The sequence below is a fragment of the Apostichopus japonicus genome, chromosome 23 (genome assembly GCF_037975245.1).
Source record: "Apostichopus japonicus isolate 1M-3 chromosome 23, ASM3797524v1, whole genome shotgun sequence".
In the NCBI taxonomy this organism is placed as follows: domain Eukaryota; kingdom Metazoa; phylum Echinodermata; class Holothuroidea; order Aspidochirotida; family Stichopodidae; genus Apostichopus; species Apostichopus japonicus.
The window spans coordinates 13,080,485-13,107,451 of NC_092583.1; the positions used below are offsets into that span (position 1 = coordinate 13,080,485).

The window sequence follows — 26,967 nt, forward strand, 5'->3', positions numbered from 1 at the left end:
ATAAGCTTAAAGCTTTCATAGCTTAAAGCTTTTATAACCATACAAAACTCACCAGAGAAATACTGAAGTTGGAATATGTTGAAGAATGCTAGGTACAAACCCTCCTCAATATTTGCTTTTCATCACCAAAAAAAAAAAAAAAAAAAAAGGTTTAATTTCAAAATGCTACATTAACTAGTTGAACCAGTGACAATATGTCAAAGAAACTTAAAAGCTTTTATAAGTATAGGAGATACACACCAAGATGATGCATAACTTTTTTTTGGTTTTAAAAAATGTGAAACTGGGTAAAGAGTGCTGCACATATTCCAACTTTTGTTGTTTGGTTTTGAGTATCAAATGCCCCATCGACGTAAAGAGCAACATCATTTTCCAGATGGTTTATATAGAGAGCGAGAGAAAAACAAAAGACTTCCGGAAATATTTTAAGAACAAAGAGAAATAAGGAATAAATAAAATTAAGTACTGGTGAAAATATATATAAAAAAGAAAAAAATGAAGGAAATTTTTACCATAAAATGTGAAATTGTTTTTCTTTCTTTTTTACTTGAATACAATCATTATTGTCTATCCCACCGAATACAAGAAATTACCGCATTTTTTAATGACATTTACTGAAATGTTCATTTGCAAAAGGAAATTGATTCCCGCCCATCCCACCTTTAGACGGTATCCACGAGGATGAAACTAGAAGCTTATTGGCCATCGTCAGGTCATAGGTCATCGTCTTGATCCAAAATATGCTAGAAAGTTGAATAATGGTCACTCCTGCTCAATCTTATGACACACCTTTTACTGCCACTACCCTCTTTTAGGATTTTTTCTTGCTGAGAATTTATCTAATTTCACAAGGATTAGAGCTTTTGAAAATTTCCAGCAATTTTGGCATGTTACAATGTTAGAAGTCAATTTTAAAATCTGGAGGAGTTTGGCCCCTAGGTTTGTAAATATTTTACGTTGAAGTCACAAATTTGATGAAAAAATAACAACTATTTCTAAAGTACTGAGCCTATAGCTTCCATGGACGATTAATAGAATTCGTTACCTACTAATGTTCCAACATATTGCAAGCAATCTTCATTGTTCTAGAATAATTCAGTACAGCCTGCATACTTACATATATATATGTTTATATATATATATAAAGAACAATCGTCCAAATTAATATATACAAATTAATGCAGAGCATACATTTTCAAGTAAGTTTCATTACAACAACATCACCTATCCAATCGAATTAGTGGACTCAGTCCACAGGTTCACTTCATCTGGTTACAACAAATGAGCACCAAACGAACACACAAAGTACTCTCTGGCACCAAGTGAACACCTAATAACCAGGGTCATTTCATCTGGCTGCACCAGGTGAGCGCAGGAACGTAAGATGTAAGAGGGTGTCATATGTAATGACCAAAATTCATTGGCTACAGAGCGACCACCTGTACACCTGTTGTAAAATGGCGCCATGTGAACACATAATAAATAGAATTCATTCATCTGGTTACAACAAGTGAGCACCAGAGTACACATAGTATGATGACACCAAGTGAACACATCAATAACCACGGTCATATCATCCGGTAACACTATTAACTGAACACCAAATCACAAGATGTAAGGGAGTGTCACACATATTGAATTCATTGCATCAGGCAACAAGACAAGCGACCATTTCAACACCTGTGGTGAAATGGCACCATGTGAACACACAATACATAGGTTCAATTCATCTGGTTACACCAAGTGAGCACAAGGATACACAGAGTAAGCAATCACCAAGTGAACGTTAACATAACCAGGGACATTTCATCTGGTTACACCAAGTACGGATAGTAAGCTGGCATCGAGTGAATACATAGCAGTAACCGGTGTCATTTCACCTGACACCAATTGAACACCGGAACTCCATAGGCAATGCACAGGCAGATAACCACCGTATCACTGAGTACCTGGCCACCGACACATACTTTCGTCTGCTTTACACCAATGAAAGTTTGATAAAATCAAATTCTCAGTCTCGTTGAGTCCTACCGTCATTCAAAATAGAATGTTCGTCGACTGTCTTACATCAAACGTGAAGAAAATAATTACAAGCAAAGAGGCTGCAGCATATAGCCAAGAAAGCTGCAAATAGCCCAAAAATGAGAATATGTGACCTGCTATAAACCCCTCCAATCCCTGATGTCGATTCAGGCAACCCTTTTATTGTCTAACAATTAGATTTATAGCTAAACCCTCCCAGCAACTTTTTCACGGTTGAAACAGCCCCCCCCCCCCAAACAAAAAAAAAACAAAAAAGAAGGAAAAACAAATATGTCGTAGGTTGCCACTGGTAAGGTAAAGAAAAACTTTTACGTCACTGCTAAGCTAATAAATCTCATAGGGACAATTCACCAAATTCATCCCGAAACAATTTTCCATTGAGATTCCTCTTCTCAACACTGCATGGTATTCTTCCTTGATGCCAATATTTACAAATTTCGCTCAGGTCTACCTATCCAGTAAGTTTTCATGACTGTGCCCAGGACAACATCGCTGTATGGAAACTGTCCTGTCTACAATCCGTTAACGCTTTAAGTACTGGGCAGCGTGTCGAAGAAGGAAAGCTGCAAGATCCTGCTCAGCCAGGACGAATCAATATCAAACAATAGGTGTAATGAACCTGCGCAGCCTGGCTGTAGGAGGCTGCAGCCCCCTCAGCCTCGTCCTACGTTTTAGACATGGTCCGTAAAAGCCTCACGATAGAATTGCAGATTTTTCGTTGTAGTCTCCCTCATCTATTGCCTCGACTCTCTCCTCTTCGGAGAATGTCTTTAACTCCTTCGGTTGCTTCTTCTTCTTCTTCTTTTTAGACTTCTTAGCTATTTTTGCAGGCTTTTGAGAGAAGATTAAAAAAGACAAATGGAAAAAAATTTGCGAGACTGGTGGTCTGTTGCGGAGAATAATGTATCGGGTATCGCATAGCCAAAAGCTTAATATGCAAAATGGGCAAATTGCTGTTATACAAAATTACAAAGATGAAAAGCAGCATAACGTAGTTGACAAGATGTAAAGGTCATAGCCTTCAAAATTACCATGGTCTGACCCAAAGATAGGGGAGACAGGGGGGAGGGGGGAAATGCCCAGGGGGGGTTCCAGGGAAAATGTGGGATAAAGAATCAGGTATTTCTATTCTAAATACTTTAACATAACAATGTCTGGCATAATTTGCCCCTGGAACCCCAAACTGGATGCCACCTTCTATGGCTATCAAACTAAAGTATACCTCGATTCATAACTTTTAATTTCAATTTAAGAGCGAACTTAAAGAGAGTTTACGGATCGTAAGTTGGCTCACCTTGGCTCTATTATTTTGAAATGGAAGGTCGATGTCATCTTCTTCTTCTTCGTTGTCTTCATAACTCGCCCCAAATGACGGATTACCAAATTTAATATCCTCCGTGTCGTCTTCGAAGTTTATCCGTTCATGTCGGAAACCGGATGTCCCCCTGCGGTGGGGAGAGGGTGACAAAAAAAGAAAAGAAAAAAAGGGGAGAGAGGTGAGAGCACACTGGACAAACACGGGTCACTATATCGTTGTCGTCTATAAATTTTTAGATATATATATTTACGAAATTATATACTGAATAAGGAGCGACTGTTTTCAAAGTGAGAAAGGTAAAACCGACAGACACCTTCGTGTTGATTTGATCCATACAAATTATTAGCTGTCAATTATATTACGTTCAATTCGGATTCTTCAATCACCGACACAAGAACTACTATGAAATCAAATGACGAGGGTGGCACAACCAGATATTTTGCCAAAACAACAAGAACTTAAACCTTCAACAAAGAAGAGAGTAACTGTTCAATTTTGTTATTAAAAATGTGTTTTATATTGTTTGTGTTAACATTGGCCTTTTGTTGGAAAGTTAAGTAAAAATGTAATCAAAAAGTGTCATGGGAAATTTTTGACATAACTTTGTGGTTTGAACCCTTCAAATCAAAATCACATGCATGACCCTCCCCCTTCCCCCCACCCTGCCCTGGAAGTGTGTCCCTGCACAGATTGAACCCTATTTGGACACCTCTATGTATTAACGACAACTGTTTTCAGCAGGAAAGTAGTAATTCCTTTATATATCGACTTTCCCTGGTTAAATTAAACATTACTAATACACTGCAATTTTTTAATGGGAAATATTCAATTTCTGTTTTACATTTCTTTCATAGAATAATGTCTCGTACAATCTGATTGATTTTTCTTTTCTCTTTACCTTCGCCTTCTTCTGACCAGGAAAACGATGATCAGGATAACAATGAAGAAAACTGCAACAACCAAAATGATTGGTAGTATAGGAACTGAAAAAGAAAATAAGAAAAAAAAAAGATTAGAAAATACATCAAAAAAGAACTATAAACATGTCAATTTGTCTGTGAATTTTTCCACAGATTTCCAAGAATAGCTCTTCATCAAAATCTTAAAGTGGCCATGACACGAAAATTTCAACATCCTGTCTTTTTGGGATCCATCTAAGAATGCTCTCTAGAACATATATCAACCATTCTGCCAGTTAAAAATTTGATTTTTCCCTTTGAAAATTGAGATTCAATTTACCCTCTTCGGGCTTGAAAAGTTTGTTCGACTGAAAATTGTCCTAATCTCATGACGTCACGTGACGTCATGTTATGAACACGATTCGGCTCTCGCTGATTCCTCCAAACACATATCATACTTACAGTACGACAAGTGTACATAAATACACAAAACAATCGATAACAAGTCGAATGTCAGATTTAGAACCAAATGCGGCAACCGAAGTTCAAAGTGATAGTGGTTCTTCACCAGGCAGTGAAATTGGGCTATAATTAGAGTGCCCTTTCTCATATTCGAAGCAGAGAGTGAAGGCGATGATCATGCCAATATTGAACCAAACGTTGAGGGTGGACCTGAGGTGTTAGAACCGTATCAGTTCGAGCCTGTTAAACGAGCCGAAATTGAAGCTCCACAACATATCGAAGAACAAACCCGTTCGGAACTATTGCAAGGAACATACAACGTGGTAAGAATTTATTAACAAAGCATTTAAAAACAAAATCCAGTCCATTTTGTGCATGTGTTGTTGGAATTCGCGGAACTCCCTAAACCGTATTGTGCGTTGTGTTTCGGTGACTTACAACCCATATGTGCAGTGTGTTGGCTATGTATTCATATACATGTACAATGATCACCACTTGCCCCATTGGAGGTTTCCTGTTCTCCAATCTGGTCTTCGGAGTTTTTAATGTGGAATACTTGACAGAAGAACGACTCCTTTATGTCGACCTGTTAAAGCCGATTTGTTTTATTTCATAAAAAAGGAGAGATCGTAGTATGCTTCTGTGAAGTGTTCGCTACATACGGAGCTGTATACTGGCTAGGCCCAGTGAATCGGCGCTGGTGTTGTGCACTAACTTGGTCATAATCGCCGATGAAGGCTAATTGCATGGGTTATGACATTTGTGCAGCCCCCAACAACACAACGGACCGGCATTTCTCTCGGATATTTTACAACATGTTGTAAAACAAATTTTTTCTAGCAATATAGCGTAATACAGTGGTTGTTCTCTCAGTGTAAATGTGCGTGTATGTGTGACGGAAAGATCGTTGCGCATCCGGTACGTGCCTGGGCTTGGCACTTGTGTTCCTAACATGACGTCATCATTGTCTTGTTTTGAAATCGCATTTTCAGATATCTATTTTCGGATGCGAATATTAAAACTTTCATTTCTAATTTAGTCCTTGAGGTTTTCAAGGTGATGAGGATAGTTTTGAACATAGATTTTCTCATAGATTCAGAGGAATTTACTCTTGATTAGTTGGATTTTTCGTGTCATGGCCTCTTTAACTTCAATAGAATTTTGACCAAAAAAAAAAATAAATAAATATGATTCAATTTTTTTTTTTAAACCTGCTTTCTTAATGAGTTATAACCATTTATGAATGCAGTTGTTACTTGTTTAGTTTTTGAGTGATATTCTAATGCTTAGTAAGCTAACACTAGCTCTTTTGAAACCTTATCCATGTGGATGAACACCAGGGGTTATACCAAGCCTTCCGTTCTTTGATCAGTGCTCAGAGAGGTACGGGGCAGGGTGTAATTGTAGCACCCATTCTCGCTCCCCATCCGACAGAAGAGAGGGTACCCCAGCATCTGACCCACTTTTTCAGCATCTGACCCACTTTTTCAGCATCTGACCCACTTTTTCAGCATCTGACCCACTTTTTTCAAATACTGAGTGAGGGGGAAGGATCCCTTACTGCTATACATCACCACTGCAGTACGGCTATGGTTGAACAATCTTGTTTCACAACCAGTGAAATACCGGTACCCAAATCCCAGTTCCAAACTCGTAAACCCAGAACTACCAGATCCAGGAAAGACACTGCTCAAACAACTACTGTGCAGCAAAACATTTTGAAATAGGTCAAGAGAGTCCGGTTCTTGGTTGGGATTTTGAACCTTATTGGATGTGGTACATTATTCCATTCCCAATCCATTCAAAATACAACACAAAATAAAACACATGTGGAGTGTTAGCTCAGTGGTTAAAGCCGTTGCCTTCCAATTATAAGGCTCCCAGTTCGAGTCCCTCCAAGACTGAGTTGTTGAAAATTGACAATTCATCATCATGGACGTTAAATATGAATCTAAGAGACTGACTTCAGTCAGCTTGCGGCTTTGATAAGCCAATGATGGCTTCTTCGTGAGTTCTTGCTTGCAGGAGGATCTAAAAATACATACAAATACATAGAGCCTTCCATAAAGGGACGTTACACCTTTCTCACATAGAATGGCACAACTGATTACTCCTCAATGACTATAACACATCTGCCCTGATTCTTATATGTAAATTAGGGTAAATAAATGCAGCAATTGTGCTAGCTGTTCATTTTTTTTTTTTTTGGCAAATGTAAACCAAAGTTACTCCAAGATTTCAAACATCATAATGGTGACATTTACGCCACAAAGTGACAATGATATTCACGCAGGTGTTATTTGAGTCAAGACAGATGTAGCAAAGCAGTTACAAACAGTTCCTTTTGCATATGGGTAGCATATTAAAAGAAGAGTTAAGCCAAGGGAGTGGGGAGGTTCCCTAGAGGATTGGGATGGGGCAAATTCCCTCCAGTGTTTGGGTCCCCTACAAAAAAATTCCACGGCCAAACAGAAGGATGATTTGACTTCTACGAACTATCATTTTGCTATGTCTATCTCCAAGATTCTGCAGATGTGAAGCTGATACAGGCACTGCAAAACAAGAAAAGTACAATGCTTCGGGGGGACCCTATGACAACCCCCCCCCCGGGATGCCACACAATATGGTATATGGTTTGCTCTTTCAAGCATTTTTTTTTATATCCCCTCACTTAATGTACCAGATTTGTTCACCAGCTAGTAGAGGAATCAACTCTCGCTCTACCTCCCCCCACACCTACCCCCTCTTAGAATGGTTACATGATCAAGTTTCTATTTACCAGGAGCGCCTCCGCCATTTGGATCGACATTTGGGTCAGCCTGTCCACCAGATCTGAAATGTAAATGAAAGCATTTGTTTATCCAAATGTCCTGTTAATCTGATGGATGATTACTGTCCTTAAAATGTTGGTCTCATTTCCTTACTCACCCACCCTACCCTACCCCACCCTACCCAAAACTACCCTACCCTACCATAACCAACACGACCCTACCCTACCCTACACTACCCCACCCCACCGACAGCTCTACCAATTACACATGTAGCATAACATTGTAACTAATGTTATTCAATGAACGGGTTAAAGAAAGACACAGAGGTTACCCACCAAATATTAGATTTGCATTATTCATCACACAAGAATCAAGTAACATTTCAGAACGAATACTTAATTTAAGTAACAGTGTGACAACCAGGTTCAATCATAGAATTTACTCTGCCCCTCTCCTTCTTCATACATGATGAAAGGACACTGATAAACCAAGAACGCAGTGGCAGAGCGTCCATACAGTCAGGGGGGGATGCCCCCCTGACGAACTCAAATGGACTGCTGGCGCCCTTTTCAGCTCTTTACCACTTTTTACTTATTCACGATTATTGACTTTTTTATTGCGCTCTCATCTACCTATTGACATTTGTCACATTTTGTAAGTGTACTTTGGCAATGAAACCTATTTATTCTTCGTTTATCTGCAAATAAGCCAGGCCCGGAAAGGGTAATTTCCGGCGATCTAGGGAGTATCTTTACTCAAAATAATTTCTATACGCTACGCGCCAACCGTGGTGGTGCTCCGCTTAGATAGTGTCCAAAGCGCCCCTACAAACCATTCTCCCCCTCCTGACCAATACCCCTAGCTCCGCCACTGCAAGAATGACTACTTTTGAAGACAATAATACACCAAATATTAATATCATCTGATAATAAACACTATTTCCACCACAAATCACAATCATTCTTTGAAGGTGCACTATTTTACACCAAAGTAAGACTACTTCTTGAAGGACACTAATGCGTCACAAATCACGATCCCTTCCAAGTCTACTATTATCTACCAAGTACGAATATACTTTTTGAAGGACACTTATGCACCACAAATCACGATCACTTTTTCAAGTTCTCTGTTATACACCAAGTACGACTGTACTTTCTGAATGACACTAACATAGGTATAAGTTTTGAGGACACTAAATGCACCACATCACTATAATTTTCAAGGACTCTATTACACCAGATATCACAATACACGTTTCTGAAGTTAACAACATATACTGATACTAACAACATATCACTGTAACTCTTAAGGACACTAATATACAAACTACCACAGACCAGTTTCACTGTCGTTATTAATGTTTTGTAGTTACTGCTTTTGCTTCCGATAATATACAATAATTATGTGCAAAGATGGCGGCGTATGGCTTACTTGCAAACATCTCCTGTACAACCTTCCTGGGTGGATTGGCAAGGACACTCCTTGCTACATGTTGCTCCATAGAAGGTCTCTGTACAAGTGCAATTTGGTACTAAAACAGAATCCACAACTGTAATACAGAGCAAGAAACAAGATTCATGGAAAAGATAAGACTTACTAAAAAATATTCAATTACCATCAATTACCCACCCCCATCTGGAAAGAAGATTGCAACACGATTGCTGTACTTTGCTTCTGATTGTAGCTTTGAATTCTAAACTGGGCTATTAATATTCACAAATATGGACAAATTAATATTATAAATACAATTCATTAAATGATTAGGACAACAGTTTGAATCCTTCTATGACTGCCTCAGACCGATCGATTAGTGACAGAGAAACATTCCCCGAATATTTGGTCCATAGTTTTGACCGAACATCTCAAGTATTTAATACCCGAGTTTGCAATTGATCAAACGTGCTCAACCACGTGGAGAGTAAAACAAGTGAGTATTAACTAATTCATCCACGAATTTCATGTGATTCTCGCCGCAGGGCAATCACTTTTTAAAGGTTGGTATTAAGAGGAACCTCACGCGAAGATTACTAAAATTGGGGGGAAAAAAATCAAAATGACTTTCGCTTGTTATTTTGAAAAGTAACATGGTTCTTTGCCTGCCAAAGAGCTGCATAAATTAAGATGGGAATTTCAATTCAAGAGCACCAAATTTTCCGTTTTTGATTCTCCCCTCCTTTTTATCAAAATACTCTCTCAAACTTTTTGGAAAACTTACTGTTGACTCTGCAGGTACCGCCGTTTTGACAGTAGTCTTTACAGACGTCTTCATTTTTAAACTGACAATGATCTCCGGCAAAGTTAGGCGGGCAATCGCAGATGTCCAATTCACACTTGCCACCGTTTTGGCAGAGTCCTTCCTCGCAATACTTGTGAGCACACTGGGGGCCCTTGAATCCATCTTTACACCTGTCAAGATCAAAAGAAATTTGAAAGTTAGACACGGCCGCTAATCTTTCCGTTCTGTTCGTTTTGTTTTCTCGGATCCATTTATGAAGGTTGCTTTCTTGCCGGTCACCGCACGGTGATGTCGGCAAACCGTGAGCTACACGTACCGCTGGGATGCAACCTGGATGGACCCGGTCGTCGATCGTGACCGTGCGTCTTGACGTAGCGGCCACGACCGGCGATCTTATCACTGACCGTTGCACGATGAAGAAACGACGAGTGCATACACACTGGACGACCGTCTTCCGCTAACGACCGGGTGCTGGTATTACTAAACTCGCAGAAATACTTCCCTGCGATTGGCTGCATTTTGTGGGACTGGGCAGTCCAAGTCATGAACCGCTGCGCAATCGACTGCAAGTCGAGTAGACACGAGATGTTGCGTTTCCCCGAAGGAAACGTACGTCGCTGGAAAACTGTGATAAGTTGTGATTCAAAGCCTAACGTACTCTAGGTCCGACTATCCACGATGTTTCAATGTTACGATGGACGATTGAGTCGACGCAATATTCTACAACCTAATGTAAGTGTTGACAGACAACGATGTGTTCACTTTGGAGGGTAGTACTGAGGTAACCATGGTGATGGTGGGTGTAACAAAAACTTAGTAGGTTTTTATAGAGAGTAATTTGCACCAATGAGAATAAAACTGTGACTCATGGTTCTACAGAAGGGCCAAAAAGACTGCTTGATTGAAGAGGGACATGAGATTGTTATTTCAAATGTCTAACAAAGGAATAACTCTGATTTAAAAAGGGAGTGACGGGGGATTGGGGGGGTGGGAGGATAGTGGAGGGGTGAGATACTTACGTGCATGTTGGATCCCGACCAAAAAGTTGACAAGTTCCTCCGTTTTGGCAGTATCCATCACAAATATCAATAGGTTCATCTTGATAAGAATCACATGGAAAAAAAGAAGGCAATAAAAAAAAGAATTTGTTATATGTTATTAAATCAAGAGGAAGATAATTTCTGTACCAAAGTAAAAAGAGTTGGGGTATGGGAGGTGAGGTGGGGGGGGGTCTTCTTATCTAAAAAACAGATGATACTATTAAAATCTTGATTGATGTTAAAACACACAGAAAAGGCAGCAGACACATTAGGGATTCCCGAATGTTACATAACTAGAAATATTGACAAAAAAAGCCACCAAACTGAGTGAAAGTGCTCTTTAATCGAAATAACAATATCAAGAACGACATGATTTTTTTGTCCAAATGAGGTGTTCCTTTATAAGGATAAGAAGACAAACTGAGAAGTGATACCAAAACAAGGGAAGGGGGGTCGGGAGGGGGTTGTGGAGAGTTGGCGGTGATGCTTCTAGGTAAAGTTAAAAGCAAAAACAAAGCCAATCAATGGGAGTTTCTCTCCTTAATATGCATAAATGTCATAAAACATCATACAAAAGTGTAACTGTGAACCCACTCCAGACAATTCTGGAATCTGTGTGTACATGGCTGTGATTCTTTCCTCCTTTTCAGGGAATATTTCTTCTCGAAACAAAGAAGGGAAATTTTACGAGTAGTTAATTTAAGAGCCATCCGTGTAGCCTCCTGATACACGTCACCATTTTAGAGTGTTCAAGACTTGATACAAAACATTTCCAAAAGTATTTTCCCCAAAGAATTTTAATAACAGATGTTGAAACAGTATTCACTTTACACAAATAACAGGAAGCAAACAACAATGACCAGTAAAAAGGACCTGGACTTTTCTAGAATATTACGATGACATTTAAAACCCCATTGTTGTCCAGCAATTACGGCCATCAACACTGTTTGCCGACATCCATGTGTAATATACCTCTCTATGTTATTTGCACCTTCTTTTTCTTTTAATGTTTATTGAAAATGGAGAAACAAAATCAATAAAAAAAATAAACCCGATAAGTTTCTTATACTTTACCTGTTGGGGGGAGAGGACAGTCCTCAGAGCCATTTACACATTGACAAGAGTACTGGCTGACATCGGACGAGATCAAACAGAACTGGTTTGCACTGCAGGTGGAGTCGCTGCACGGGTTTCCTATTTCTGAGTAAGTCAAACCAAGACGAGAGAAAAACAAATAATGGATTGGTTTCGACACAGAAAGAACTATGACGTCTTCACTCTTCAGTTATTTGCAGTTGACCAGACTTTGTATCAAACTTACTGGGTTGGAGAGCATATGTCAAATGAAGAGATCGTCCCAGATATATTTTGTTTGTTCTCCTCCTTCAACAAAACGAATGTTAAAGAGCGAGCGATATTTACTAACTAGTTACGATCGATCAAGAACAATCAATCTAACAAACGCTTTTTCACGTATTAAAGTATCGATCGTGTGGAAGGAGGGGACCATTCACTCAAGGCCATTTTTTCTTCCCCCCCACCTCCCCTCTTACACCATGGACCATTTTTGAAATGAGGATAGTTCTATTAATCTTGTATTAGCCGATTCTTTGAAACCTTTTCAACATTAGAATCAATAATACCACAAGTCCACCGTTAAATTTAGACGTATAGCGAGCAGGTGGCAGATTTTTTCTTATCTTGATGACGTATTTGTCATTGATATATTGGTTTATACCCCTATCTCCTTGACGATATTGACAATGTTCAACTTTTGAAGGCAACCTGCTGTGTACACCACTTCTTCTGTTTGTGTGCCAAAAAAGGCCCCCTATTAATCATAAAAAATTATAAAAATATCATAAAAACTGAATGCCAAATATCTTGGGTTCTCCTTACCCTGTTGTTGCTTCTGATCCTGAAAGACGACTAGCCCGGCAGGTCTAGCTAGCCCCTTCATCAAGATGGTGAACCGCGCACGGTAGGGCCCATCCTTGTTGTATTTATCCATGAAGAATATCCCGTTCTCGAGGTAGGTCGTGCCATATAGAAAACTCTCAAAGACGTCTATCGAAAACGCGGGAGCGAGGTCTGGGGAGCGGAGAAACAGTCGAGACTCGAGATGGAAATTACATTTTGCGGTGTGACGGCAGGTTAAATATGTTTTTATCGTACCACTTGTCGGATTATATTCTTATGTATTGCAGGACTGCCGCTACTCTTGTACCTGACTGCACACAGGAAATTTGTGCGAAAGGTACGTACATTTTTTTTTAATATATTGTTTTACAGGATGCTGGAGGCACACAAGCTGAAGAAACAGCATCTGCAGACCCCAAAGCCACATTTATAGCGAGTTGGACATGCAAATTATGTCGACGATAATTTACCATTCTTACACAGCTAGGTACCACACCATCTGCTCACATGCTGATTGTCTAACAGTATAAACACAATGGAAAGGACTAGTCATGTGTAAACAGACACACAAAAAAAGTGGGAAATTTCAACCTATTTTGTTTATCTGTCAAACCATCTTTATTTCAAATGAAATTTACTTGTTAAGATCACCTATGGTTCTACGGGAAATCAACAGCATCGAGAAATTCAACAAAAACACTTCAAGAGAAGGCAGATTTTTTTCGAGACAAGGCGACTAGAAATGAATACCTTACGAGTTAGATTTCAAAGCTGGCAACCAAATCGTTTTAATAGAAGCTTACTTCACAGAAGACACAAACCTGTCACTTACCTCTTGGAAACTTTTTCACCACGGCAACGTTTCCCCCCCGTAGGTCAGATGAGCCGATATATCTCATTTTGGGATCAGCCCAGTACAGGCGGTCGCCGTAGTAGTCTATGGCCAGCCCTGTTGGCCAGATGAGGTCTCCGATCGGTAATCTTACGAGATCGCTACCATCCATTGATGCAGAGTATATCGATGCATTTCTCAGGGTTGTAAAGAAAAGTTTTCTGCGTGGCCGTAGAAAAAGAATAAAAGAAATTAAGTTAATCTCTGCAGAGACAAATTTAGCTTTATTTTGGTCTTCCAGAATCTGGTCAAGTTTTGATGACTTCTAGAGTAAAAGAACTGTCATATTTTGGTTCCGGGTATTCATGCTTCTAGGAAGGAGTAAGAATCTTAAGGTACCCTCCTCACTCTACCCTTATGGTGGTAACAAAACCACCATTTAAGTCCTGAAACCACAGCTTCTAGATTTCCATGACAACCGTGAATATAATAGGCTAGAAAGAGCTAAGGAAGGCTAGGCTTGTCGAGGCTATCCTTTCCAAGACTGGAATATGCAAACCTTCATAACACACAGCTTAAAACAAACTTGCATTCAGCCTACCATATCTACCCTACGCAACCAGACAACGAGATGGCGATATTAACCAGCTTTTGGGTTTCTCTTTTGTTTTGCTGAAACGAAACTCATATTTATGTCGTTTGAAGTCACTATCCCTAGAAATCACCATATTTTAAAACAGTAAAGAAACGAGACAGTGCGATGGGGATGTGGTTTAGTCGTCTTCCACCGATGCCTTTTAACTTAACGAAGCGATTGTGTCGATTACTATGAAAATGACTGACCCTGTCCTTGGATGTAGCCTGATCGCAAACGGATCTTCTACTCGTCCTTCGAAGAGAGTGACGGCCTTGTTAGACACGAGGTCCAGAACCCCGATTGCATTCCTACCGGCATCCGTCCAGTACAGTCTCTGGGTGACCCAGTCCACAGCGATGTGCTTTGGTTTAGCCATTTCATTCACCTGATATAAATTCAATGGATCAGATGCAATGCCTTATTTCCTGCAGTTATTGCTATTATCTTAAATAAAACGACAGGGATGATGTGCTTAAACAGATGGCTTGCTAATGCAAAGTAAACACGAAAAGGGAAAAACATGCCCTGTAGAGGGACTTCACAGCTCCCTTTAAGACCCACTTAACTAAAGGATTGCTTCTCTCCCCCCCCACTCACCCCGCCGCAACCCACTATTTCAGGACAACCCAGAGAAAAGACAAGCAAGGCTGCAAAACATCCAACCCCCTACCACACCCCCACCTTCCCAAAAGAAACACTGCCATTTCTTATTGTTTAATAGCGTGCTAGGAGTATTATGATACTCTGCTAAGCACTGACGTTCATTTTTCACAGACAATGGTGCGACTTGCTTGTAACATAACTACAGCAGCCTTCACGAGAATTCTTCCAATGCAGCACTTGAACAATCTTGAACTTAACTTAGAAGAAGTCAACAAAAAAGTCAATTTGGGGATTTCAGCCAAACTCTTCCCATAGACAACTTTTAATGTAGACTCTTTTAAGGCTTTTCAAATGTCTCAAATTTTTTACCTGTTGCAAGACTCCACTGGCGGCCGACTGACTTGGAGCACCGGAGCCTGTCTCTCTTGTGAATCTTGGAATCGTAGAGCCCCGTAACTGGAAGCTTCCGACCGTTTTGTTCGACGACATCAGCACGTACGCCGAGGTACGGGCGACGTTGACGTCGATGGAATCTAGCCGCATGCCCGAGAAGGTTTGCACCTGGCTGTACGGTCTGATTCTCCTGGGTGCAGCGAATTTCAGAAACCTCGAGAATGCAGAGTACTGATAGACCTTCAGTACGGAAGACTCGTCGACGACCAGCAGGAAAGGTGGCGAACCTGAAATTCAAAGGCATCGTTGGGTTTGGGTTACAAATTATTGCTGCTTTTCTTCCGAGCGACTTGTCCACTTTTTAAGTGGATTATTATAAGGGTGTTGCTATTTGAATTTCACTAACATTCTTCTTTTCTTAAGTTTGAACCTCTCGTTGTGAGACTGCGATAGATTACGACAATCCTAACGCGGTTTGGGTATTCACGAATGACAATACTTAACCTGTCTCCTCTACAGATGCACTCCTGATCTACCAAGCCTATAACAATAAATAGTAAAAGGATGAACCAAAGGCAGGTTTCCTTTCCTGGCGGTGAAACCTCTCGGACAGAATGTAGTCAAGACATGAGTGAGTGAAAATCCAGGTTAGATAAATACAAGCTGATTTGGAAGGGACGAGGGCGCCGAAGGCAGAGTGCATGAAAACACTACAAATTGTTTCAGCCTAGGTAGATCCTAGTGCACATGTATAGGAGAAGGGGCACACTGACATTCGGGGGGGGGAGGCGGAGGGGGAGGGCCGTAAGCAACCGTAGCCTCCTAATCAAATCCGACATGTAGTATGTTTGCATTTCAAGTGGTTCTGATATTGTGGGTGTTTTCCATGTCAAATGTGGGCTAATCTCAACACTCTGGTCTCTATTGCAAGGGTGCCCCGTTTCACTTTAAGTCCAGCCCCGCTAAGGAGACATGAACAGAGAGGAGACGAAGGAGATGTGGCCACTCACCGACTGCTTTGCAGGTGTGCAAGTCTGGCTGATTCGAACGTCCGGCTAGATAATGACCGTCCGGACAAGAGCAGTGGTAGCCGCCGTTAAAATTAGAACAGTCGAACGGACACGTTCCAAATTCCTGGCATTCGTCGATGTCTACGTGGTGAGGAAAAGGTCGTACGATTAAACAGAATTGAACCAAGTTGAATAACGAATGAATGAATGAATTTAATTTATCCTTGACCGACTTTTTCATGTTTGCTAATAGTAGTTGTACCAGAGGTCATTGTCTTAAACTCCAAAAGTCAATAAAGTAGGATTAATATTCCGCATAAATTTTTGGCTAATAGGGTTGTGAATGAGTGGAACGGTTTGCCTGAGAAAGTTGTACTTGCAAGTAGTGTCAATGGGTTTAAGAATGCTTTGGACAAGCACTATAAGCATTGTAATCGGGTCTGAGTGTTTGTGTCTTCAGTTTTTTTTTCTCTCCTATAGGGTCCTTGATGGGGACTTGAGTGTCCCTCCTGATCCTTTTTTTCTACTAAACTAAACTGAATTAATGAAAGTTTGTTTCATAGGAAGTCGCCTAAGTGGAGAATAGAGACCTTCCTAAATGTACTCTGCTCTGCTTCTATTTGTATTCCAAATTACTCAAAATAATAAGCTACTCTACATCCACTGACACTCGATATTTCATATTTCACTACTTATTCAGAGTCGGCTATAATCCTAACGTGATACAATCTCTCCGATGACGCCCAGGAGGATACTGTAGACGCCGAGCCCTTCAGAGAGTCACTCCAATGTAAACTATAATGAATCAAGAAACGATTTGAGAGTTCTCACCGTCACAGCTCCGGGCATCCCTGTTCAACTGCTTGCCTACGGGACAGGAGCATCTCAACCCAGAACGAGTGTTGTTACAATTGTCGGAGCAAAAATCCTTGCCTTCATCAGATTCACATTGAACTGAGAGAGAGAGAGAAAGAAAACATACTTTACTGTACGCCAAATTTTTCTTAAAGTTGATTTTAGTATTTTTTTCTCCCCCAAGGGGTAGGACGCCTTACAGAAGCTCTATGCAAGTGGCGATCATGAATGAACACCCAGCCGATACCTTCTTTGCTTCGATGAACATTCAGAGAGTTACGAGTGGGGGTGGGGGGGTGTCATTGTCACACCCATTCTAATAACTCTCTCATCAAAATTCATAACAAGCTGCTTATCACTGAAGAATGACCGGTGCTCTCGGTTTTGCGAAGAGAAAAAAACCCCAGGTGCCCCTGTCCGTAAACTAGATGTGCCCCTGCTTCCTTGTAATCAAGGTACATTTTCTTCCATTTTGTCATGAAAGAGTGTCCTTATATATGTTAATTAGCAAGTGACCTTTTATTTGACAATAATAAAAATATATAAAAAAAAATATAAAAAAATTAAAAAGCTTAGGTCTTGTTGAAATGAAAAAAAATCAATTATTGGAATTTTGTCAGGATGTTTTGATGCAATATTTGCAGTTTGCTTTCACAAATTTAAAGCCACATATTCCACTTTCCTTTGACTTTTTTTTCAACCTCCTCCCCCATGGAGCCAGTCCTCTTCCAACGCCCATCTGTCCCAAATTATTTATCTACTCACTTCCTCTGAAGCAGTCGGTTTCGTCGTTTCCACTCTGACAATCTTCTCTGCCGTCGCATACGTTAGTCCAGGCGATGCAGTCTCCACTTGCACATTTAAAACTGTCGATGCTGCAGTCTACTGCCGGTTTCTTTGCTTCACCTTTTCCCAGAGAGGGGGAGGGTAACAGGGGTGGGGGGCAAAAAGGAAAAAAGGTGGGGGAGAGGAAAATAATACCTTTAAAATATCAAATTGCTTCTTGTTACAATTTCACTTATACAAATTGTGGAACAGCGTAAATCGATTAGGCTTCCCCTTGGAAACCGGTAAGGAAGGTCGTAATTCCACTGTAGGCCTTGCCACCTCTATTGAAAAACAAAGCTAGTCCTGTTTTGGTGACATATTTTGCCTTACTCAATCCTGATGCTTTTAACCAACTCTAAATCATTTGTGAATCCTAACATTGGACCATTAGAAAATATATATGCCATGAATAAGCCAGCAACAAAATGGTGAATGGTCCAACTACCAATTTCAAAGCTTGCTTTATTAGCAATAAAGGAAACATGACAGTTGATTGGGATTATGCTCTTCCAAATAATATGAAATGAATGCGTGTTAGGGGCTAATGGTGGGGGAGGGGCAGGGGGAGGGGGAGGTGGTACAAGGTTAACTTACAGTTCCTTTCATCGCTAGACAAGAGATGAGTTTTGGTCGAGTCCCCGCACTGGTCCACCCCATCGCAGAGCATGAAGTCGCGTCGGATACAGCCTTTGCCCAAGTCACACATGTGGTGAGCGATCGAACAAAAGTAATCCCCTGTGAAATCACATCAATCAATACATCAATCAATAAATACATCAATCAATAAATACATCAATCAGTAAATAAAGGAACCAATCAATCAATCAATTAACAACCAAAAGAGTAAGAATATGATCATTTTTAAAGGCTCACTCGCCTTTTCACAGCAGCACAGAACTTGAATAGGTCAAACAAATGTTATCATTGTTTGCTGCAAATTATATTAAATATGAGACAAGCAAAGATTACAAACAGGGACAATAAAGATGTCAGTGACCATTTTTATATCATGTCATTGTACCAAATAATAAGCTATTAAATGGGGGGGGGGGGAAGGATGAGAAGTTTGTTTTTTTGAAAATTTAAAAATTTTACCGCAATCCTGTTCGTCTGTTCCGTCCGTGCAGTCACGGTCCCCGTCGCAAACAAATATTTCCGGCACGCATTCGGTGTCGTCGCACTGGAAGTCGTCGTCCCGACAGACCGCTTTATCGCCTGTTCCATGAGTAAGGAGGAGTGGATGCAGAATTTGGGGAAATGAGAAGGAGAGAAATTATTTCATTTCACAGCATAAAGCTTAAATGGTGGTGGCAACATTTGTAGTTTGGAAATCTTTCCTAAGACCGAAAAGATAGGAAAAGTTGAGTGCTAAATAATCCCTTTCTATCGCAATTTTTTGGCAGTTTTCAAGATGTTCACTTTCAAAAAAGAATGAGCTAGTCCTGCTAACTGTTCCTTTGAGACTAAATTGATGATGAAAAATCGGCTTCTCAGGCTTTCCAGGCCTCAATCTAACTTTTAAGCCATTGTGCATATTTTTTCTTTCCTACAACACATACAGAGCACCCATGAATGACATCCAACACCATTTGTCCTTGACAAAGTTAGTTAAACGCGTCATAAACACTTTATCTGAGGTCATAGAAAGTCCTACAGGCATTCATGAAGATAAGGAACAGTTGATATCCTTTGCAGATGCATAGAACAAAGCCTTGTGCCACTCTGTAAACTAAAGAGATCCCGCCCTGCAGTTCTACAGCATTCAAGCACACACCACTGAGAGATTTTACCACCTGTCCCCCGATTTCGGGGGACAGAGGGGGACAGAGGGGGACAGACTCAAAATTGACAGAGTCCCTGTAAATTTCATGAGGTTCCATGTACTCTCCGCTATTCATTACAAGAGTGCTCTGAAGTAGGTTTCGAAAAAAATCATTCTTGTTTCTAGAGGATGCACTCCAGAAACTTGATCATTTGACCATGGTCTCTACAAATGTAGCAGCACCACCAAACGCTGAGATGCCCTGAAAAGGTCTGCCAGTCCATGAAAATGTACCATGCAGACCCCTCTCCCCCCCTCCCCCCTCAAAAATCGATGCTTCACTTGAGCCGGTCGACATCAATATCAATTTGCGGGCCAAACAAAACATTTCTGGAAGAAACATGGTAATTTTGCACCGGGCGATCTATGATGCCCTTATAACCCTATTCTGGAAAATATAGTTCTCAACTTACAATTCTCTTCATCAGATCCATCAGCACAGTCCCACTGTCCATCACATACCCACCCAGTCATTAAACAACGATTGGTCGATACGCATTTGAAGAGACCCTGGCAGTCATGTTCATCTGTAGAAAAAAGAACGAGAGAAGAGAGAGATGAATGAGAGAGGAGAATCAATCGCAGTTATTTGAACATCATCATGTTTCCAACATGAAGGGTTCGCAGGAAAAAAATAAATAAAAACACACAATTTCAAACCCTTTCGTGACATTTTCTAGATCCTGCCAACCCCATTCTTTCACACAAAAAAATAAAATAGACAGATTTAAAGAAAAATGCCATCCCAAAAGATTAGAAGATTTAGGGAAGAAAAAATGTCGCAAACTTGTCCCAAGATTGGATGTAAGATTTAACCACCCTGTGGGATTCGTTGATTGTAGACCAAACCCTACTCCAAGATTTTTGGGTTCCTTTCGGCAAACATTGATCGGGCGGGGGGGGTGGGGGGCATGACCACTGTTCCAGCGGCAAAATTATTGACAGAGCCTATTGCCTTGTTTAGGTTTGATGGTTAATTGAATACAACCTAGTTTGACTGGCTAAACCTTCAACTACTCCAGGAAGTATGTCATCTGGGCACATGCTCCTCAAAACTTTTACTTGCGCTATTATAATCCTCTTGTCAATTCGTTCCTGAAACTTGATACATTTGGAATGTTTTATTTTAATAGCTGTCAATGTTCTCTGTGGTCCTTTTTTGTCCCTCATCACACTCCAATTTTTTTTGGGTATAAATATTATTTCCTCTGTGGATAGATGATACAAATGTTTCTAAAGAAACATCCAGAGACACTTTCAGCAACATAAAGATGCTACCAGGATGTGGTTTTTGGCCTAACCATGCAGATATTTTCAACTAGTTTGCTATAAAAACCAATAAATTTCAGCCATCTGATGATCCTTTCACCTACCACAATTTGACTCGTCGGTCCCGTTACTGCATTCGAGTTCGCCGTCACATTTCCAGTTGTCCGGGATGCAAATGTTGTCTTCTATACAGAGAAATTCATCTTCTTCGCAGTCTTCATTCCCTACAAGAAAAAAGTCAGAAAAAAAAAAAGACTTAAAGAATGCTTGCGAACGTTGTTTAATACCAATAGGTTTCGGAAAGGTTATCGGGACAGATTTAGTGCAATTTCAAAACCTTGATAATAGGAGAAAAATTTGTTCGCAAGATTATGTTTACATCTTTGATATCACTGATCAAAGAGAATTTTACATGGCAACAGCTTTTGCAGATTCCACGGTTACCCAAACATTCAAATGCTCTGTTATAGGAGACGATAATTCTAAATTTATTTGACACAAGCTATTTGAAAGAACTGACAATCAACTTCTTCAAAAATTGCATGATTGTTCTTCTTCATGTATCCATTCAATACTGCATGACTTTTCCACTCTGAAATTTAGTGAATTAAAAAAAGGCCATGATTTTCGTTACTTTCCATGATCATTAGCAATGCCACTCAGAACGATCTGGGTATTACAAGGATATTAAAACAAACTGAAAACAGATTTAAGGGAAGACTATTCTTCATAATTCAGTATCCGGCATATAATAGCTGATATTTTACAAGACAGATTTAAGGGAAGACCCTTCTTAGTAATTCAGTATCCGGCAGATAATACGTCCATGACAATTTTAAAAAGAAGATGAAATAGCTCAAATTCACAAGACAATCTTTAAAGAAACAAAAGACACTGATTAGCATTCAAAAAACAGAAATAGCTAAAAAGGAGAATGGACAAATCCAAAACTAAAGACATAATTATGAAACAGAAGAAAGAATAGCCAAGTAAAAGGAAAGAGAAAAAGAGAAAAGAGAAATTAACGAGCATCGCAACAGACAAAGGAATTGCCACAACACATTTTAGACACACGAAGCCAAACGGAGTTAGAACGTCGTGATTAACACTTTTTTGTCAGTTCCTAGCTCTTTATTGTCATGACATTACCAAAAAAAATATTATCCTGATTTGGTTGACGATTGCTTACCCGGACATTCCTGTTCGTCTGATTGGTCTGAGCAATCGATCTCGCCGTCACATTTCCAGCTGTCTGGTACACACTCATTCGTCGTCTCGCAGGCAAACCAGGTTTCCTCGCAAGTAATCGCAGCTGATGGAGAGAAAACAAAGAAAATGAACAACGAGGCTCTCCAGCTTTTTGACAAAGGGCGCTGTCACAGGTCCCAATCTGCATCATCTGCAGTCTGTTTGCTAGAGATCTCTGAACTGCAGTACTGACATCACGATGAGTCTGATGATCCTTTGCAGACTGGCACCCTCAGGTGATAGACTGGCTCATGGTTCCACCTGTACAGCTTTCCGAACGAATGACATGCCTAAGACGCAGATTTACGTGCTTTGAGCATGTTAATGCACTCGACTCGAAACTTTGAGGGCAAAATATGTTTCAAAGAGATCTCTTCTTTGATGCTTACTAACAAAATTGGCTAAATCGGATGATGACATCAGCTCCCCGTTCAAGACCCAAATGTTAATGTTCCATCTATTGTCTTATAACTTCTAACAACATTTCAACTTTTTTCTTTCCTTCTTTAACTAAAATTCATACAATAACTTCCTAGAATTCCACAGATGACATCCTACAACCGTTTTGTCTTGACAAACTTGTAATGGCCCAATTTGTAATCTCGGGATGTAGAAGTATTTATTGTGACTTGTGGTGGTCTTGCCACTGGACTGTGTAGTCCAGCCACTCGTTGTTGATGATTCTCTGACATTTAATTGGTCGTTTCCTAAAATATGACCGTGGTATAGACGCACAATCTGGACTAAATTACATTTTTTATTTTTACCGTCCATATACAGCATATCAAAACTTCGATCGATCTGAGGAAGAAGATACTACATCCTTGCACCCGATGAACGTTACAAAGGTTTACTTACGACAGTCGCTCTCGTCGCTGTGGTCGGCACAATCGTTTTCGTAGTCACATCGCCAGAGCAGCTCTATGCAAACACCGCCACCGCAGTCAAATTCGTCGTTACCGCAGACTAAACATTTGAAAAAGAAAACCATGGTCGTGATAAAAGACAGAATAATGATCACGATGCTACAGCCTAGACAGGAACATTGCTGTGTCAGACGTTTGTAACGGTACATAATAACTTTGTAAGCGACATCCTTCTAGAAGCAATTTTATAGTAGAACGAATACGAACAGTTGAGACATAGTGTCTAAACGACAAACTGTTGCAGCTACAAAAAATCCTCATGGATCAACATAAAACAATCGTGGCGACCCCTGACGACCTGCAGCTGTCTATTGTGCAAAACTGTGGAGCACCACAGAGCATGTCCTGTTCTGCCAACCCCCCTCCCCCCCTCAGCATCCTACTTTTGACATCGTAGCTAACCCCCTCCCCCCTCAGCATCCTACTTTTGACATCGTAGCTAACCCCCCTCCCCCCTTCCCTCCTTCAGCATCCTACTTTTGATATCGTAGCTAACCCCCCTCACCCCTCCCCCCTTCAGCATCCTACTTTTGCCATCGTAGCTAACCCCCCTCCCCCCTCCCCCCTTCAGCATCCTACTTTTGACATCGTAGCTAACCCCCCTCCCCCCTTCAGCATCCTACTTTTGACATCGTAGCTAATAGAATAGCTACTTTAAACATGTATAGTGACACAATCATAAAAAATGAAAACTTTTCTATAGAGCATTCCTTGTGAAGTAATGTTATACCGTAAACACGCATAGGGGCTTTGACCTTCTAAGAAATGGTCACTGCTATTAAACTAAGGTAACAACAGAAAGATTTAAGTGGGTAACGGAAAACGACAAAGAGAGAAAAAAACTTCCATTCCTGGGAAGAACTGACACAGGTGAAATGGTTTTATATAAAGAATTGTTTACCCGTCGAATCTGTGGAGCAGCCTTGCTCGCCGCAACCTGCAAGAGGAGGAAGAAGATTGATCAAGAACAGTGATTTTTTAAGATATGGGCATTTGTCATAAAGTAAGGGAATTTTTTCATCGACCCCATTCAAAAAGAGATTCGATTTAATAACAGACAAACATATAAAAATGCTGTGGCCGAGTGGATAAAGGCTGTGGCATTTGAAGCAATGAGGCTTAGCAATCGGGAGGTTCCGGGTTTGATACCCGGCCGGGTCATAGTGAGGTGGGGTTTTCATCCAAGAGCAATCTACTGTTTACCCATCTGAAATGACTTTCTAAATTGAAAAGATTCCAAATTTGAGTTAAAATGTTGAATTGGAACCCACCTGACATGTAAGTTGTAATCCATATTGCCCTTGCGGGTTTCTCCCACATTTGTGGCGGCTTTTAAGCATCGCAAAAATGACTGCTGATTACTATCATTATTATTATTATTATTATTATGATGTTAGACTCGACCAGAATATACAAAATCTGTTGTGTTATACTAACACGTAGAGTCAACACCTCGTCCTACTGCTTCGGAACCACATTATAAAGTGTGCTATTTGTTTATATGAGTAGTAGCGGGAGATAAAAAAGATGAAATGATTTTCTGGTCTACCTTCGCAATTTTCTTCGTCAGTCCCATCGGGGCAGTCCGTGTGACCGTTACATTGGAACGATGCAGAAATACAACGACCGTCTCCGACGCACTGGAACTGGTGAGGCAAGCAGGCTCCTGAAGAATCTTCTGTATCGGTAGGAAACAAAATCAAAGAGTTGTTAACAAAACCATTCATTTGAACGGGGGGATAATAATAGGATGGCATTTAATACTTTGATACACAGGAAAGGTTCAGTAAAGTTAGAACTTTTAAAGATGAAAAATGACCTTGAGAAGGCCAAAAAAAGACAAGAGGAATTTGGGGCTGGAACAGGGTTCAAAGCAGCAACCTAAGGGATACAGGTCCAATGCTCTATCAATGGAGCTATCCAATCCTTAGCAGTTGGTGGTGATCCCTTTGTCGACATTTCTGGTGTTTGTTTGTGCCCGAGAATGGGGGGGGGCGGGAGGGGTGGGGTTCTAGTCAGAACGTGCCAAGATATTGGATATTCCTCCGAGTTTACAAGTTCCTTCGACCTACTTGAACAAATGCTTTCGTCCGATTCGTCACGGCAGTCCGGTTCCATGTCGCACACGAGAACCTGGGCGATGCAATCGGGATCATCTGGTGTGGAGGAATGGCACTGGAACATCCCCGGTTCGCAGTGGTGGTCCACGTCCCCTGGAAGAAGGTAAAAACATGACAGTCACAAAACCCACGATTTATCTGAACAATTTGAGTATAAGGCCGAGAGAGATTTTGCTATCGAAGTACGATCTTATTGTCATAGACTGAAATAATGTTTCTCTTTTAATTATTCTTTTTTCTCAACATTTCCTTGGTTGGTTTCGTAAAACTACGTTTACAGTCTGACCGTGTCATGCTAATGTCAAGAAAACACCCAATTCAAACCCTGCCCCCCTCCCCCCCCCTCCCCCACCTATCACAATAGTTCAATATACAGGCAAATATCGAGATGGCCCATAGCACGTAAGTTAAGAGTTAAGGGGCCTTTCCTCTACAGGTAACACTCGGCTGATTTAGTTTCAGTCAATCTTAAGAAATGTACGATGGGTGGCAACTTCAATTTTCATTGGGCATTAATGGCTCAGCTTCCTGGTTATCAAAACAATGTATTCACAGAACAGTGAAAGACGTACCCATACAGAAATAACGATGAATCCTTGAGCACTAAGAATAAAACTTTCAGGTACCTCAGCTCTTCTCACTTCCAATTAGACTATTGAAAGCTATTTATGCCTTTGTAAATGAGTAAAATCTAACTTTTAAAGCTGTGATTGTTAAAAAGAAGATGATGAATCCAAAGGGCACCTATCAAGCAGGCTAAAAGTCATATTGTGCCATTGGTAAGAGAGGGGAGGGGGGAGGGGAGGGGGTAGAGATGGTGGCCATTTGAATTTTACAACGAAGAATAAGAGATAAAAGGGCAGCAGTGATGGTCAGTCTCTGCAATAGGATTTTTTTTCCGGCTCTGAAATCATCCACAACAGCTGTGGTGCAATTCGACATTAGTTGATCCGAAAGGGGTGAGCAGATGGGGAGAGGGGGGTAAGGGGTGGGGAGGATAAACTCACTGCATATGCTCTCAACTTCATCTGAGTTATCCCCACAGTCGTCCTGTTTGTCGCAGACCCACCAATACGATATACATTTGGATGTTGCACACGCAAAGGTGAGAGGAGGGCAGTTCAACACGCAGGTCCTTTCGTCCGGTTGTAAGGTCATGCTGCCAGTGGGGCAAGCACATACTTTACTGCCACCGCCCTCTGTCAGAAGACACAGGTGGGAACATCCCCCGTTGTCGATGCAGGGATTATTCGTGACTGCAAAAGATACGAAAAATAGAGATGGAATGATAAAAAAAAAAAGATAAAGAGGGAAATATGATTGGGCAATCAAGTGTCTCCTTGTTGTTTGTTGTTGTATTACTTGGTTTACTGATGGTTAATGGTTAATCAACAAATTGGATACCACACAAATCATGGGATGGACACAATTATTTTGTACTTTTCAAAATACGCGGAGGGGAAAGAGGAACGGGAGAGGGTGGGGAGCTGGAGATAGTATACAAAGGGTGTTTACATTTTGAACATTATTCTACAAGTTTTGAAAATTTCGAAATTTATTTTGTGCCAGAATCAATACAATTTGCCTCAAGGGATGCATAGATTCACCCTGACAACAACAAAATGGTTAGAGCCAAAGCAAAGTCAGAATAAGAATTTGAAGAAAAATTAGGCCGGGGGATCCATTTACTTCTCGAGCAAGATTTTTTTTTTCCTTTTTGGACACCTGGTGCTGG

At 40.6% G+C, this 26,967-nt stretch overlaps 1 protein-coding gene across 3 annotated transcripts in view; it reads right to left on the reverse strand.

Moving 5' to 3' along the window:
• Positions 1-273: 273 nt before the first annotated feature.
• LOC139965086 (prolow-density lipoprotein receptor-related protein 1-like) overlaps positions 274-26,967 on the reverse strand; it is a 120,468-nt gene continuing 93,774 nt past the window's right edge. For all 3 annotated transcript variants that reach the window (XM_071967293.1, XM_071967292.1, XM_071967291.1), the window contains exons 66-90: positions 26,240-26,488; positions 25,185-25,325; positions 24,662-24,790; positions 24,014-24,049; positions 23,045-23,152; positions 22,128-22,250; positions 21,043-21,162; positions 20,083-20,196; positions 18,943-19,062; positions 18,442-18,582; positions 17,785-17,925; positions 16,996-17,118; positions 16,165-16,305; positions 15,131-15,441; positions 14,365-14,543; positions 13,522-13,742; positions 12,669-12,860; positions 11,844-11,969; positions 10,749-10,827; positions 9,709-9,899; positions 8,925-9,042; positions 7,502-7,554; positions 4,260-4,344; positions 3,338-3,488; positions 274-2,874 (exon numbers count right to left, since the gene is read on the reverse strand). In XM_071967293.1, coding sequence (XP_071823394.1) covers positions 2,737-2,874; positions 3,338-3,488; positions 4,260-4,344; positions 7,502-7,554; positions 8,925-9,042; positions 9,709-9,899; positions 10,749-10,827; positions 11,844-11,969; positions 12,669-12,860; positions 13,522-13,742; positions 14,365-14,543; positions 15,131-15,441; positions 16,165-16,305; positions 16,996-17,118; positions 17,785-17,925; positions 18,442-18,582; positions 18,943-19,062; positions 20,083-20,196; positions 21,043-21,162; positions 22,128-22,250; positions 23,045-23,152; positions 24,014-24,049; positions 24,662-24,790; positions 25,185-25,325; positions 26,240-26,488 — 3,530 coding nt within the window. In that variant the 3' untranslated portion in view covers positions 274-2,736. The remainder of the gene's footprint in view (positions 2,875-3,337; positions 3,489-4,259; positions 4,345-7,501; positions 7,555-8,924; positions 9,043-9,708; positions 9,900-10,748; positions 10,828-11,843; positions 11,970-12,668; positions 12,861-13,521; positions 13,743-14,364; positions 14,544-15,130; positions 15,442-16,164; positions 16,306-16,995; positions 17,119-17,784; positions 17,926-18,441; positions 18,583-18,942; positions 19,063-20,082; positions 20,197-21,042; positions 21,163-22,127; positions 22,251-23,044; positions 23,153-24,013; positions 24,050-24,661; positions 24,791-25,184; positions 25,326-26,239; positions 26,489-26,967) is intronic.